This window comes from Ovis canadensis, chromosome 3, assembly GCF_042477335.2.
Source record: "Ovis canadensis isolate MfBH-ARS-UI-01 breed Bighorn chromosome 3, ARS-UI_OviCan_v2, whole genome shotgun sequence".
Classification (NCBI taxonomy): Eukaryota; Metazoa; Chordata; class Mammalia; order Artiodactyla; family Bovidae; genus Ovis; species Ovis canadensis.
Window position 1 is genome coordinate 45,572,130 of NC_091247.1, and position 16,813 is coordinate 45,588,942.

Here is a 16,813-nt window from a genome sequence, read left to right on the forward strand (position 1 = left end):
GCAGTGATTTTGGAGCCCCCCCAAAAAAAGTCTGACACTGGTTCCACTGTTTGACCATCTATTTCCCATGAAGTGATGGAACCAGATGCCCTGGTCTTCGTTTCCTGAATGTTGAGCTTTAAGCCAACTTTTTCACTCTCCACTTTCACTTTCATCAAGAGGCTTTTTAGTTCCTCTTCACTTTCTGCCATAAGGGTGGTGTCATCTGTATATCTGAGGTGATTGATATTTCTCCCGGCAATCTTGATTCCAGCTTGTGCTTCTTCCAGTCCAGCGTTTCTCATGATGTACTCTGTATAGAAGTTAAATAAGCAAGGTGACAATATACAGCCTTGACGTGCTCCTTTTCCTATTTGGAACCAGTCTGTTGTTCCATGTCCAGTTCTAACTGTTGCTTCCTGACCTGCATATAGGTTTCTCAAGAAGCAGGTCAGGTGGTCTGGTATTCCCATCTCTTTCAGAATTTTCCACAGTTTCTTGTGATCCACACAGTCAAAGGCTTTGGCATAGTCAATAAAGCAGAAATAGATGTTTTTCTGGAACTCTCTTGCTTTTTCCATGATCCAGCAGATGTTGGCAATTTGATCTCTGGTTCCTCTGCCTTTTCTAAATCCAGCTTGAACATCAGGAAGTTCACGGTTCACATATTGCTGAAGCCTGGCTTGGAGAATTCTGAACATTACTTCACCAGCATGTGAGATGAGTACAATTGTGCGGTGGTTTGAGCATTCTTTGGCATTGCCTTTCTTTGGGATTGGAATGAAAACTGACCTTTTCCAGTCCTGACCTTTTTCAGCCACTGCTGAGTCTTCCAAATTGGCTGGCATATTGAGTGCAGCATTTTCACAGCATCATCTTTTAGGATTTGAAATAGCTCAACTGGAATTCCATCACTTCCACTAGCTTCATTCATAGTGATGCTTTCTAAGGTCCACTTGACTTCACATTCTGGGATGTCTGGCTCTAGGTGAGTGATCACACCAAATGATTATCTTGGTCTTGAAGATCAAGAAATTGGTTAGGAAAGTAATTATTCTAGTGCTTAGTTTCCATATGTGTGAGGACTATTTTAGAACGTTAAGAAATAGAGAAGACATTCAAGAAAAAACATAAATAAAAAAGTAAGATATATGAACAGCTATATTTTTTGGATCGGGACTTTGAATTTATTTCCAGAATTTTTATTTTAAGCTATAGTATTTATAAGCTATCAGTATTAATAAAATATTTATCAAAAATACATTTTAAATTTACCTTCCTATATTAACATCAATAAAATGCCATATATCAATTTTAAAACACATCTTGTTTTCAGTCAAACAAGGCTAACAAAATGAGACTCAGGACAAGAATTCCACAAACCTCAGCTTTCCACAGAAAAAGCACTTTAAATTTTCCTGTGGGTAGAATGTAGGAAGCAATAAAAGAAGTGTTCCAGTTCATCTTAACTGGAATAAGTTCAAAAAGACTCTCAAATTATTTGGACTTTATACACCATGGAACACCTTGCATTGTTATAAATTGCTACATCTCTAAAAATAACCCATATTAAAGTCCTTACTGCTCATTAAGGACTCAAGTGTGTTGAACAGTGAATACTGAAATATTCCATCATTTAACAATGATTGCACAGTAAATCCTACAACCTATAAAAATGGAACTTACTTTAAAAAGTGTCACAGTGATCTCAATGTTTTCAGGAACAGGCCATACGACAACACCACGGTATGGATTTTTTATTCCAGGCTGCCAGCTATGAGCCTACCAAAAAAAAAAAAAAAAGTCGTCAACCTGAAGTACAGAAAATACAATATTAATAATTTGCAAAGATATATTGACCCCATTTAACTATCCATTAGATCTGTCTCCCTAAAACAAAAAATGATTAGTCAAATAGAACTTTTCAAGCATCAAACTTAGGCCATGACCATTGGTGGCTGAGACAGTAAAGAATCTGCCTGCAGTGCAGGAGACCTGGGTTCAGTCCCTTGATCAGCAAGATCTCCTAGAGGAGGAAATGGCAACCTACTCCAGTATTCTTGCCTGGGGAATTCCATGGATAGAGGAGCCTGGCAGGCTACAGTACATAGGGTTGCAAATAGTTGGACAAAACTGAGCAACTAACACATACTCATGACAGTTGTATCACATGTAAGCTACAGATTACTATCTGTAAACAAACATTTACCCTCTCCTACACACACACACACGAAGATAGAAAAATGAGATGCATATTTTCAAAAGCTAGTTTAAATATTTTATTTATTATTATTATTTTTTTTTTTTACTTTACAATATTGTATTGGTTTTGCCACATAAGAAATCAGGAGAAATATTTTAAAAATTATTTTGTGATCTCAGAACTTAAAGGAAAATTCAAATAGGTGGGGAAACAATGGAAATAGTGACAGACTTGATTTTCTTGTACTCCAAAATAACTGTGGACAGTGACTGCAGCCATGAAATTAAAAGACGCTTGTTGCTTGAAAGAAAAGCAATGACATTTTTTGATTGGGTCGTTTATTTTTCTGGAGTTGAGCTATAAACGACCCAATCAAAAAATGGGCCAAAGAACTAAATAGGCATTTCTCCAAAGAAGACATACGGATGGCTAACAAACACATGAAAAGATGCTCAACATCACTCATTATCAGAGAAATGCAAATCAAGACCACAATGAGGTACCATTTCACACCAGTCAGAATGGCTGCAATCCAAAAGTCTACAAGCAATAAATGCTGGAGAGGATGTGGAGAAAAGGGAACCCTCTTACACCGTTGGTGGGAATGCAAACTAGTACAGCCACTATGGAAAACAGTGTGGAGATTCCTTAAAAAATTGCAAATAGAGCTGCCTTATGACCCAGCAATCCCACTGCTGGGCATACACACCAAGGAAACCAGAATAGAAAGAGACACATGTACCCCAATGTTCATCGCAGCCCTGTTTATAATAGCCAATAGGACATGGAAACAACCTAGATGTCCATCAGCAGATGAATGGATAAGAAAGCTGTGGTACATATACACAATGGAGTATTACTCAGCTATTAAAAAGAATACATTTGAATCAGTTCTAATGAGATGGATGAAACTGGAGCCGATTATACAGAGTGAAGTAAGCCAGAAAGAAAAACACCAATACAGTATACTGACACATATATACGGAATTTAGAAAGATGGTAATGATGACCCTGTATGCGAGACAGCAAAAGAGACACAGATGTATAGAATGGACTTTTGGACTCTGAGGGAGAGGGAGAGGGTGGGATGATTTGGGAGAATGGCATTGAAACATGTATACTATCATGTAAGAAACGAAGTGCCACTCTATGTTCGATACAGGATACAGGATGCTTGGGGCTGGTGCAAGGGGGTGATCCAGAGAGATGATATGGGATGGGAGGTGGGAGGGGGATTCAGGATTGGGAGCTTGCATACACCCGTGGTGGATTCATGTCAATGTATGGCAAAACCAATACAGTATTGTAAAGTAAAATGAAGTAAAAATTAAAAAAAAAAAAAAGATAAGCAATGATAAACCTAGACAGTGTTTTAAAAAGCAGAGACATTACTTTGCCTACAAAGGTCCATTTAGTCAAAGCTATACCATTTAGTCAAAGCTATAGTTTTTCCAGTAGTCATGTACAGATATGAGAGCTGGACAATAAAAAAAGGCTGAGCGCTGAAGAATTGATGCCTTCAAACTGTGGTGCTGGAGAATACTCTTGAGAGTCCCTTGGACAGCAAGGACATCAAACTAGTCAATCTTAAAGGAAATCAACCCTGAATATTTATTGGAAGGACTGATGCTGAAGCTGAAGCTCTAATACTTTGGCCACCTGATGCGAATAGCTGATTCATTGGAAAAGACCTCATTGCTGAGAAAGATTGACAGAAGGAGAAGGGAGTGACAGAGGATGAGATATTGGATGGCATCATCGACTCCATGACTCTGAGCAAACTCCAGGAGACAATGAAGTACACGGAAGCCTAGCATGCTGCAGTCCATGGGATTGCAAAGAGCTGGACACAGCTTAAGCAATTAAACAACAACAAATCAGAGAAAAGTAGCCTTGAGAAAAGAAGCCAAGAGCAGACCATAGGAAGGGAATCAGATCATTTAAACATGGGAAGAGTCTTCTAGGGAGATAGACCAGCAACTGGAAAGGTGCTGAGGCAGTTAGATAACAACAAGGCCAATGTGGCTGGGGCAGATTTAAAGAGAAGAGCAGTAGAAGACAGGACTAAGGAAATCATGGAGGGCCCAGTCATACAAGGTTCTGGCAGGCCATCCAAAGATTCTGGCTTTTAATTTGAGAGAGATGAGAAGCCACTGGAGGATTTTAGCAGAAGAATGATGATCCAAGTTACATTTTTTTTTAGCTCTAGCAAATCTATTCAGAATAGACTCCAGGTGTTTGAGTAAACTCCAGGAGAAACAGTGCAGGACAGGGAGGCCTGGCATGCTGCAGTCCATGGGGTCGCAAAGAGCTGGACATGACTGAGTGACTGAACAACAACAACCAGGTGTAAGAGAGGAAACAGGGAGACAATAAAGAAGCTATGCAATAATCCCAAGGAGAGCTGATGGTGACTTGGCTTACGGTGGTATAAAAGTGGTATGAAGTGATCAGATTTTTAAAAATTTTTTATTTATTTTTATTTTCAAGACAGAATCAATAAGATTTTCTGTCTGACTATATGAAAGAAAGTAGCCAAGGATGACTGTATGGCTTTTGCCCTTGAGCAAGTACAAAACAGTAATTGCTATTAACAGATACGAGATAAAACTGCAGAAGGATCAGGTTTGGAAAATCAGATTAGGAATTTGATTTTATACACATTCAATCTAAGGTGCCTATTAGATATTCAAATGTAGCTGTTTAACTAGGCAGCTGGATATACCTACCTGGAGTTATAAATTTGGGAATCATCAGCATACAGGTGATACTTAAAGCTTAAGGGTAGATATAATCCCAAGGGAGTGACAGGAGGGAGGAAGGGAAACAGAGAGGGAGAATATAAAGGTTCAGGAACTGAACTTTGGAGCACAACAGTAACAGGTCTAGGAAATGAGGAGGAATCAGTCAAGAAAGGTCAGTAAGTAGAAGGAAAACCAGAGGCAAGTGGTTATTCTGAAAGTCTAGTGGAGAAAATATTTTCAGGAGACACAAACAATTATCTGTGCCAAATCTTGGTGACAGGTCAAGAGGACGAGGTCTGGAAAATGACCCCTGGATTTAACAAAGCCGAAGCCATTACTGACTTCACAAGAGCTGTTTCAGTGGAGTGGTGAGGGCAGGTAAACACCTGACTGGATCATCATGGGTTCAAGAAAGAAGAGGAAGAAAGACACTGAAGCTAAGCACATTCAACTTCTCTGGGCTATTTTGCTGAAAAGAAAGAGAGAAATAGGTTAGTGCTAGTACGAGAAATATTGTCAGACCAGAATTTTTTAAGTAAGACAGAAATATTTTTAGGGTGATGGGAAACACTCAGTTGAAAGGGAAATTTTAATGATGTGGAAGAGAAATAATTGCTAGAGTAATGTCTTTAACAGTATGAAAGGAGACAGATTGGCTTGTGCTGGGAGCACAGATCATTCTTCCGTAATAAAAGAAAAGAAGTTAGAGTAGTTGAATGCAGATGCATGTCAGGGAGCAGATTTAACACATCTGAGAGGACACTGAGAGGACATCTGAGGACACTGAGACACAGACTTGACCAAGACCACACAGCAAGTAAGTCGCAGAAACTGGATCTGAATCCACGAAGTGGAACTGAGAAGTGATCAAAATCACAGAAACTTATGTCCATGTAAATCTTATCATATCTTGTTGGTTAAAACACCAGCAGAATACTCTAAGTCAACTATACGTCAATAAAAAACAGAGACTTAACACACCACAGCCAGTGGTAAAGAACGGAGTTTTGTTGATTAAAAAACATCTCCAGAGATTCTTCTATTCCCCTGCCTTATTTCTATGCCTGCTGACAGTCCTAGAATACAACTCCACAGAGTAAACAATCTGAATTTAGAAAAGTAAACTGCTGCTAGCTTAGATAATCTCTAATTAGACCTCCTCTCTATATAGTCTACATACTTAATTCTGAAGATTTGTGACAACTGTAATTCTCATGTACTCTAACGATAGATCAAGCTATTTCTCTAGTCTCTTCAAACTTCTCATAATTATATTTTCATAGTCTCCCCATACATTGAAAAAGACTATAATAATTGAATTTTTCTTATTAGCGACAGTAGAAAAGATAGTATTTGAACAATTTTGAATTTTAAAAAGTACCATCAAAGAATTTTAGACCTGAAAATATCCTTAGGAGATCTAATCAGGTACAGATAAAGAAACTGAAGCAATAAAGAGTAAATGGCTTGCCTGAACCCATAATAATAATCTGCAGGAGAACCAGCTCCATGATTTTCAAGTTCAGGGTTCTTCACCCAGCCAACTGGGTGAAGCCAGCATTATAGCCAACTCTATTTCTGATTCACACAGTAGTCAAGAAAATAGTCTTCAATCCCTAAGGTCTTAACATTTATATGCATGAGACAGAGATCAAAAGTGTGAAAAGCAGGGAATGTGGAGACCAACAAACAACTGGGCAGAATTAGAAGACAGTGATATTAAGTAATTATCTAATGCTGGTCCTCTAAATGATCTCTTTCAATTCTCAGTCCAGGATCAGGAAATGGTAATTAGACTGCTGAACAAACAAAACTACTATCTGCTTAACAAACTAAAATCTTTTTTCTTTTTTTAAATAAAAAGAGATAGAAGGGTGCTAGTTCCCAAGTTGCTGGCATCCCGCCTTTCTATCCAGCAACTCTCCCCAGTGACAGGAAAGGCCCACCTAAGTCAGAGCTCTGGCTTTCTGATGGTCTTTTTAGTGACTGTACAAACTAGCTATGTTAAGACACAGTAACAATATCAATTAGTTCAGCTTAGTATCTGACAATGTCAGCTTCATAATGTCAGCTAATTATTATATATTAGAAAAAGAATGAAAAGTCTAATACAGGCAACTAAAAACAGCTGTGGTACTAAACACCTAATTGTACAGATCCAGGGAGACAGTACTTTAGGTTCTTAGGAACTTAATTTTTAAAAAGTATCTCATGTTGGCAATCATCAGCACTACAGGAATCCTGATCAGTTTTTAATCAGAGTAATAGAAAAGGTTTCCCTAGAAAGTAATTCAGTATAAAACACATACAGCTATTTAGCTCCTTAATATAGTCCAGAAAGGTGGGTTATTTAATCAGTTGCCATCATCCTAGTACAGTTAATGGTAGAAAGGATGAAGCCATTTTCACTTCCACTCATATAAATTGTTTCACCTTTTAATCGTATCAGAGATCCTTTAGCAAAGGCAGACCTAGGAAAAAGGTAACATTTATCAATTTTGAGTACTGACTCTATAAGATGTCTTATTTTCAAATTATTTCATATCATACCTTATGTAAAAGACCTGAACCTAATACGGAACTAAATACAGATATGGAACTAAAAAACCTAATATGGAACTAAATATTCACTTGTTACTTCTGAAATTTTTCACTGAATAAATATAACTATCATTTAGTTTTTAAATTGATGATTTTCAATTTATAAAACTTCATCTATGCATACGTTTAGGAAGTCACATGTAAAGTTGTCTTAGAGCTGCCCACATCATAGCCTTAGTCAAAGATCTACCACTACACCCACCCCTTCATGATACCACAGCATATTGTTAAAGGCTATACAGGTGCACACTGCTGTATTAAAAATGGATAGCCAACAAGGACTTAATGTATATAGCACAGGGAGCTCTGTTCAATGTTACATGGCAGTCTTGATGGGAAGGGAGTTTGGGAGAGAATGGATACATGTATATGTATGACTAAGTCCCTTTGCTGTCCACTTGAAACTATCGTAACGTTGTTAATCAGCCATACTTCAAAACAAAATAAAAAGTTTAAAACAACAACAACAAAAATACAGCTTATAGCAAGGAAGTGGAAGTGGTAATGCCATCCAAAAGCTGGTGAGGACTTTCAAGCTCTTCTCTCCCTTTGGAATTCTCCCATCTCTGTGACTTCAAATTCCTAGTTTCAAAACTAGGTTTAAGGCAACAGACTACTCTGCCATAACTTTTCTTGTCTATTACAATTTTCCTGCTTCCTCTGTCCAACACTATACTGAAAAATAATTTATTTACGCATATGCAATTCAACTGCTGCCTGAAAATAAATTTGCTATAAATGCCATGACTTGAAGATAAGAGGTAGGAAAACTACCTATTGTAATAATTACTCATGGTAATTATTTTGTAATTATTCTCTCAATAAAAAATGATTCTGCAATGGGTTCTTTATATTTAATTACAAAAATAGACATGTATCCAAAGAAAGTGAGCAGAACACTGAGAACTAAACTTGAAATCAAATAAGGCAATGTGCCTTATCATTTTACTGTCTAATCTGTTATCTGGGTATCAGATATAAGTTTCAATCCACCAATATAAAAAAGGTAGATAACCAATCATACTTCAGTAAAATAATTTTTAAAAGGTAGATATATTCAGAAACAGGCAAGATAAATAATAAGTTATACACAAGACCAAAAAGAATGAATTACTGTGTAGTTCAAACTCTTTTCAGAAACAAACCTAAAAGTAAAAACCAGACTATTTTCTGCCGAATGGTTGTAGAGATCTATTTTCCCTGTAAGTGATTTCAATGGGACTTAGCAGAAAATAATGTGTATTTCAAAAGAAAAATGTCAGAAACAGAAGAGTGTTTCAGATGAAAACAATGGTTCTACTCTTTGGATTTAATATAACTGATAGTTAATTTTAAAAAACAATAGCTGGGGACAAGCTAGCTTTTTTTTTTTTTTTTTTAAAGAATTCCAAAATGCCATAGATCTCAAGCTCCTCGAAGTTTTTCTAAAAAGTAATTTGTTTAATTTTCACATAATATCATAATCACTTCTTTTATAGCTTCTGGAACTGCTTTTTACACCCTTATTCAGCTGTTGTATACAATGTATAAAACAGCATTTCACACATACATGAATATATATTATGTAAATTTCAGGCAGATTCTTTACCACTGAGCCATCAGGGAATCCTGCAAGCTTACTATAGCATATGGGCTTCCCTGATGGCTCAGTGGTAAAGAATCCACCTGCAGTGCAGGAGACTCGAGTTTAATCCCTGGGTCAGGAAGATCCCCTGGAGAAGGAAATGGCAAACCACTTTAGTGCTCTTGCCTGGGAAATCCCATGGACAGAGGAACCTGTGGAGCTACAGTCCATGGGGTCCCAAAGAGCTGGACATCACTAGAGTGACTAAATAACAACAATAATAAGCTTAATACATTGTGAGTTCTCATAACTTTTCAAAAGTACATCTATAATGTTTCAAGAGAAATATACAATGATTCTAAAATATCCAGAAGGGATCTGAAATATTAGAAGCATCACAACTGGAAAATAAGTCCAATAAGAAATAGTTCCTTCTGGAAAATATTGTATTCTGTGAAAAATCAACCTGTACTTCATATGTTTGCATTTCACCATTTAGATTCGATCAAAATTTAATATGATGTAAAAAAGAATCTGGACCTAAAAGTTATCTGGCTTTGAAAATGCAATTAAATTAAAAGTATACTTAATTTCAACTATGAATATTCTGAATCGACTTTTAATCTAAAGCATTTCATTATGTTTCATAATGTTTTAAGAAAACAATTAGTATCTAGTTACTACAAGAGGGAAATCACTTTCTGTTGACAGCAAAAAACATTTAGGGTCTAATGTTTATAGTTAATAGTCAGATTCCACTATCATACTTACTGGATGACCTAATGTGTTCCTTTCCATAAAAGCTTAAGACCCATTCAGAAAAACTGATAGATGACCCTAAGCCTATTTTCAGAATCCTTTCTCATACGTAAATAGATAAGAAAATATTACAGATCCAAAATACCCTGTCTCCAAACTACATATATATGCTTTGAAGAAGATGCTATTCATTAGGTGAAGCAACTGGACCTTTCCTCTATTGCTGCGGGGGTATGCTGAAAGTTAAAAATGTACCTACCCTATTGCCCAGTGATCCTACTACTAGTTGTCTGTGCAAGAGAAAATATTTGTCCCCCAAAATACTTGTACTGCTGCTGCTAAGTCGCTTCAGTCGTGTCTGACTCAGTGCAACTCCACAGATGGCAGCCCATCAGGCTCCCCTGTCCCTGGGATTCTCCAGGCAAGAACACTGGAGTGGGTTGCCATTGCCTTCTCCAATGCATGAAAGTGAAAAGTGAAAGTCAAGTTGCTCAGTCGTGTCCGACTCTTTGTGACCCCATGGACTGCAGCCCACCAAGCTCCTCCATCCATGCGATATTCCAGGCAAGAGTACTGGAGTGGGGTGCCATCGCCTTCTCCGAAATACTTGCACAGTAATGTTTAAAAGAAATTTAGTCACAATAGTGAGTATTCAGAATACTCACTGGAAACAAGCCATACTTTCATCAACAGATGTATAATCAAAGTGCAATATATTCACATGATAGAATAATACTCAGCAAAGAAAAAAATTAATTATCAGTATTCACAAATTTTTTAATTCTGAAATTTAATTAAAATTTAATCTCAGGTAAAATAAATGAATTTTTTCTTTACATATATCACAGTCAGTAAACATGCTTGTAATTACTGTGTGCCTATAAACACATGTTCAATCTTACTTGTCTGTAGACTGGAATTTTAAAAATATCTAAAATTGTTATTGAACATTTAAAAATTCTGCTCCACTCCCCCACAAAGCCATAAGAACAAAAGATTAAAACCTCTGAAAAATCCAACTTCTTCTCTTCTGTAATCTAGCAAATGGACTCAGATAACTCATCATTAATTATGTGTGCCCTAACTCCATCTTCTTAGAAGCTGAATAAAGTAATTCTAGATATAATTTTTAAGTGATCTTTATTTACCCATTAGTTCATGATATTCTAGCACAGAGATGTTAAATAACTATTATGTTATTTAAGGCCACCAAATCCAAAATCAAAACTCAGGTATCTGGCTCCTGTCTAGAACTATAATACCAAGATTACATATAGTACCTAATCAATCATTTTAGTAAAGCAGATTATAAGAATAACCCAAAATGTCAAAAAACATTTTAAAATATTCTTCACTGGGGCCAGATAAGCTTAATAATTAGACCAGAAGTTACATTCAACATTTGGGTAAGAAATGTAGAGAACAGACAAACCTTGGAAGACTTCCTTCGGCTTCTTCTTGTCCAAACTACCACCAGCTTATCTGGTTGCCTGCCAAACAGGAAAGATTGAGTAAAATTTATCTTAAATCAATAAAATTTAGTTTTAGCACCTTTAAAAGAACAAAAATGTCACCTGCTTTAGATTACATGGAGTGGTTACACTAACAATAAAGCCCTATAAATTACTCACATATAGTAAATGCAGAATATAGACATGATCTAATTTAAATGACTAATATTTCATCCACATGTTTTTCTAAAAATACTTTACCAAGTAAATTCATTGGCACAAATCAAGTAAAATAAAATACTTAGACTATTTTAAAAAGAAAAGCACCTACATATCTCTCACCTAAAACTTATTTCCAACACATTATCACTTTAGAGAAAATAAGCATAAAAATAATATTTCCAAAATAATTTAAATCTGTGGTTTATACTACTTTAGCATATCTGTATCTTATGAACAATGCTTATGATTTTCAAAACCTTTTTATAATCAATCATCTCAACTATCTTCAAGAATATAATACAATACTGAAAAATAGGCAAGTACATTCTGACAAGAAGCCCAGGGTACACTGGGTTTCCCTAGTGGCACAATGGTAAAGAATCTGCCTGCAATGCAAGAGACTGCCTACAACGCAGGAGATGAGGGTTTCATCGTTGGGAAGATCCCCCAGTTTAAGGAAATGGCAACCCACTCCAGTATGCTTGCCTGAGAAATCCCATGGACAGAGTAGCCTGGTGGGCTAGAGTCCATGGGGTAGCAAAGAGTTGGACATGACTGAGCAACTACACCACCACAACCATTCTGGAAAAGTTAAAAAAACACTCATCAAAAGCTCTGGCAGAAACAAGACTGAAATATAGGTCTTTCCAACCTGAGATGCTGGGAGCAGCAGCCAGATGCGGAAATTCTAAGTTACAGATGAAATAGAAGAAAGTTTCCATGGAACATCAGAGTGTTTATCTAAGGATATGAACCAACGGAGAAACAAAACCGTGTTTAACACAGAGAGAAACAGAATAGGACAAAGACATGGAGATGGGTGGTGGGGTACATATAGCAACATGATAATAGACCTGGGCAGAGGGTATGGATCAATGCTGGCAGCTTAACAGTAAAGGGACTGAGTATCCAAACAGTTAAGCTACCTTGTTTGAAAGCACTGGTGGCTTGCTGGAACACTTTACCAAGATTACTACAGTAATCTTTCCACTATGTTCTTATCTCCACATTTCCAGCCCAACCTCAACTTTTAATTATACTTCTGCAATACTACTTTAGAATTACTACAAAAGTCAAACATTTTTTTTTTTTTTTTACTACTCTAATAGGGCTCTTATACTGAAGGTACAACAAACTGGCACTTGAAAGTTGAATTTGACAGATTTGACCTAAATAGAGTTCCCTTATTTTAAGCTTAAACTTTAGAAAACATTTCTTGGGACTTCCCTGGTGGTCCAGTGGGTGAGACTCCATGCTTCCAATGCAAAGGGCTCAGGTTCAGTCCCCGATGAGGGAACTAGAACCCACATGCATGCCACAATGAAGACCTAGCTCAACCTAAAAAAATAAATATCTTTTAAAATTTCTACTTACATGCCTTCAAACAAGTTCCATGGTATCCAGATTACTAAAGCCTCCAACACTATCAACTTCTTTCCACCTGACCAGCTTCATTCTTCAGATGATCTACTTAGTCCCTGTATATACTTGACCCTTTGACATCACATCATGCAAGACAGAATCCATATTCCTGACTGTGGTTTATAAGGCACCTCATCACCTGACTCTCATTTTCCAGCTGCAAAACCTACGAATACCTCAAAGGCATCTTGTTTTCCAACCAATCCCTGAACATTTATTCAATCTCTTCCCATCTTTTCATGTTTAAAATCTTTTTTTCTTTAACCTCCTCTTTTCTCTCCTTTTCTATCTGATAAATGCTTAATTCATCTCTATAAAAACCTGACCATTTCTCATTTCATTCCCACTTTAACCCATATCCTCAACCTCAGGCAAAGTTAATTGCCTCTTCTACCTGTATTTACATAACACTAAACATCTCTATTTTAATATGCTATATGCCCTGTATTATGGGCTTCCCTGGTGGCTCAGATGGTAAAGAACCTGCCTGCAATGCAGGAAACCAAGGTTCAATTCCTGGGTTGGGAAGATTCTCCTGGAGACGGGAATGGCTACACACTCCAGTAATTCAAAATCATAAGCTGATGATATCACTCTAAGGGCAGGAACTAAAGAGCTTCTTGATGAGGGTGAAAGGGAAGAGTGAAAAAGCTGGCTTAAAACTCAACATTCAAAAAACTAAGCTCATAGCATCGGTCCCATCACTTCATGGCAAATAGATGAGGAAAAAATGGAAATAGTGACAATCTATTCTCTTGGGCTCCAAAATCACTGTGGACAGTCACTACAGCCAGGAAATCAAAAGATGTTTGCTTCTTGGAAGAAAAGCTATAGCAAACCTAGACAGCATATTAAAAAGCAGAGACATCACCTTGCCAACAAAGGTCCATATAGTCAAAGCTATGGTTTTTCCAGTAGTCATGTACAGATGTGAGAGTTGGACCATAAAAAAGGCTCAGTACCAAAGAACAGATGCCTTCGAATTGTGGTGCTAGAAAAGTCTCTTGAGAGTCCCCTGGACAGGGAGGAGATCAAACCAGTCAATCCTAAAGGAAATCAACCTTGAATATTCATTGGGAAGGACTAATGCTGAAGCTGAAACTCCAATACTTTGGCCATCTGATGTGAAGAACCAACTCATTGGAAAAGACCCTGAAGCTAGGAAAGAGTGAGGGCAAAGAAGGGGGCAGCATGGACGGATGGTTAGATAACATCACTGATTTGACGGACATGAATTTGAGCAAATTCCAAGAGATAGGGAAGGACAGAGAAGCCTGGTGTGCTGTAGTCCGTGGGGTCTCAAAGAGTTGGACATGGCTGAGCGAATGAACAACAGTACAACAACCCACTCCAATATTCTTGCCTGGAGAATTCCAATGACAGAGGAGGCTAGTACACTACAGTCCAAGGGGTTGCAAAGAGTTGGACACAACTGAGTGACTAACAGTTTTCTCTTTTTCACTTCATGCTTTCTATTACATTATTTGTTATTATTTCTATCTTCTCCACTAGATTGTGTTCCTTTATCAACCATATCTTATTTATTTTTCTATTACTAGCAACTAATATGGAGGAGGCAATGGCACCCCACTCCAATACTCTTGCCTGGAAAATCCCATGGACAGAGGAGCCTGGTAGGCTGCAGTCTATGGGGTCGCTAAGGGTCGGACACGACTGAGCAACTTCACTTTCACTTTTCACTTTCATGCATTGGAGAAGGCAATGGCAACCCACTCCAGTGTTCTTGCCTGGAGAATCCCAGGGACAGGGGAGCCTGGTGGGCTACCGTCTATGGGGTCACACAGAGTCGGACACGACTGAAGCGACTTAGCAGCAGCAGCAGCAACTAATAAGAATCTGGTACAAAGCTGAGGCTCTATGTACATCCACTACTAAATGAGAGAAGGTGCAGCTTATTTGAGCTTTGCAGGCATCTTCACCTTGGATGCACATTGGAACCTCTTGGGAAGCTTTTTTAAAATATTGATATCTAGGTTCCACCACTAGAGAATCACATTTAAATGTTAGGCCTGGTATGCAGACTTTTAAAAATTTCAGTTGAGTGTTATGTCCAGCTAAGGTCGAAAACCATTCTTCTGCAAGGAGAGTGGTAAGCAATCCCCACACTCCTGATTTGAAATAGTGAGGCACTGTGACGCTGTGATGGCAACAAGGGTGGCCTCCCTTCCCGATATCATCCTAGTGCTACCTGCACTGCTTGCTGCCTCCTCCCAACCTGGCCTCTCAGCACCTTCCTCTCCTCCACCCATTCTGATCTCATGTTTCAGAATATGGAAGCCTCTTACTGTAAAATAAGAAAGTCAGGAAGGGTGGTATCCTAACCTACATGCCTGAAATCCCAAGAATGTAAATAGAACATAAGTTACTTGTTTGAGAATGCCCCCAGAGATTAATATACTTTTTTGTGATTCCAAGTTATGTCCTATTTTTAAAATGTCTTCACTAGAAATCTCCCCTGGAGAAGGGAATGGCAACCCACTCCAGTATTCTTGCCTGGAGAATTCCATGGACAGAGTAGCCTGGTGGGCTACAATCCACTGGGACACAAAGAGTCAGAGATGACTGAACAACTAACACACACACACACTAGAAATCAGCTCCCCTTTACATTACCAGGGACAAAGTAACACAGAATGTTTAAAATAAAGAGCTGTGCTGTGAGTTACTGTTCTTACAGAAGAATACCAATAACCACACAACTGCTGCTGCTAAGTCGCTTCAGTCGTGTCCAACTCTGTGCGACCCCATAGACGGCAGCCCACCAGGCTCCCCCGTCCCTGGGATTCTCCAGGCAAGAACACTGGAGTGGGTTGCCATTTCCTTCTCCAAACCACACAACTGGTTGACCACACAACTGGTTGACCACAATTAATATTTTAAGCATCTATGCTGTACTAGAAAAGAACCATTAAATATTAACTTATGTGCTCACAAGAGGCCAGGGATACAGCAACTGTGAGAGTTTTATCCAACTACCAGAGAAACTATAATTATACAACTTTCTATCCGTAAAGTCAGGACAACCTGATATAGCCCTGTTTTAGAGAGAATTCAACAGTCAAATATTTTAAATTTCTACCCCATTCCCTAAGTGACCAGGTAGCCCTGCACATGATACATATACAGACATATAAACACACATGCATATATTCATATATAGGTATTTACACATATGAATATTTTATATACACACACATAATATGTACACACAGACACATTGCCTATGAGTTCTACTGCAAAATTTGAAGCCTCTGGTGGGCTTCCTCAAGGGATAAAGCTTTACATTTAAAAATAAGGAATGTTATCTTTCTGGAAATTATATTACACAGGTTACTGATTCTCTAAGAGAGGTTTTCCTTTAATAAAGTGTCCTTTTTGTCCCTCTCAAGATGAAATGCATCAAAATTTGAGGAATAAAGACACTGAAGATCTGTGCCTCATAATAATTGTACTTAATTATCATTTCAAAAAGTAGCTATATATCCATACAAACGGCAAGAAAACTGTGGCTAAATTCCAGTTACTCAAGGTTTTGCTCTCTTCCCCATGTTCCCTTTTCCCAAACTTCCAGGGCTACATTTCTCTTATATTCATGTATATCCTTCTCCACATGAAACCTCAAAATGTGTGACTTTTATTGATTTACTCCTATCTGTTTCTATGGCTTAACCTTAGCTTCCTGGAATACCACATTCTTGATAAACATATACTGATAAATTATCTCAACTCAATCAATGTAGAGGAGCCTATAAAGAATAAATAAAGCCAAACTACATGAATTTAAATTTTTTAAAAAGGGATTTCCCTGGTAGTCCAGTGGTTAAGACTTTGCGCTTCCACTGAAGGG

General features: G+C 37.7%; 1 protein-coding gene across 6 annotated transcripts in view; it reads right to left on the reverse strand.

Annotated features, from left to right (window-relative positions):
* Nucleotides 1-16,813, reverse strand: part of EHBP1 (EH domain binding protein 1) — a 352,008-nt gene that overhangs the window by 283,087 nt on the left and 52,108 nt on the right. For all 6 annotated transcript variants that reach the window (XM_069583033.1, XM_069583030.1, XM_069583031.1 and 3 more), the window contains exons 3-4: nucleotides 11,283-11,340; nucleotides 1,666-1,761 (exon numbers count right to left, since the gene is read on the reverse strand). In XM_069583033.1, coding sequence (XP_069439134.1) covers nucleotides 1,666-1,761; nucleotides 11,283-11,340 — 154 coding nt within the window. The remainder of the gene's footprint in view (nucleotides 1-1,665; nucleotides 1,762-11,282; nucleotides 11,341-16,813) is intronic.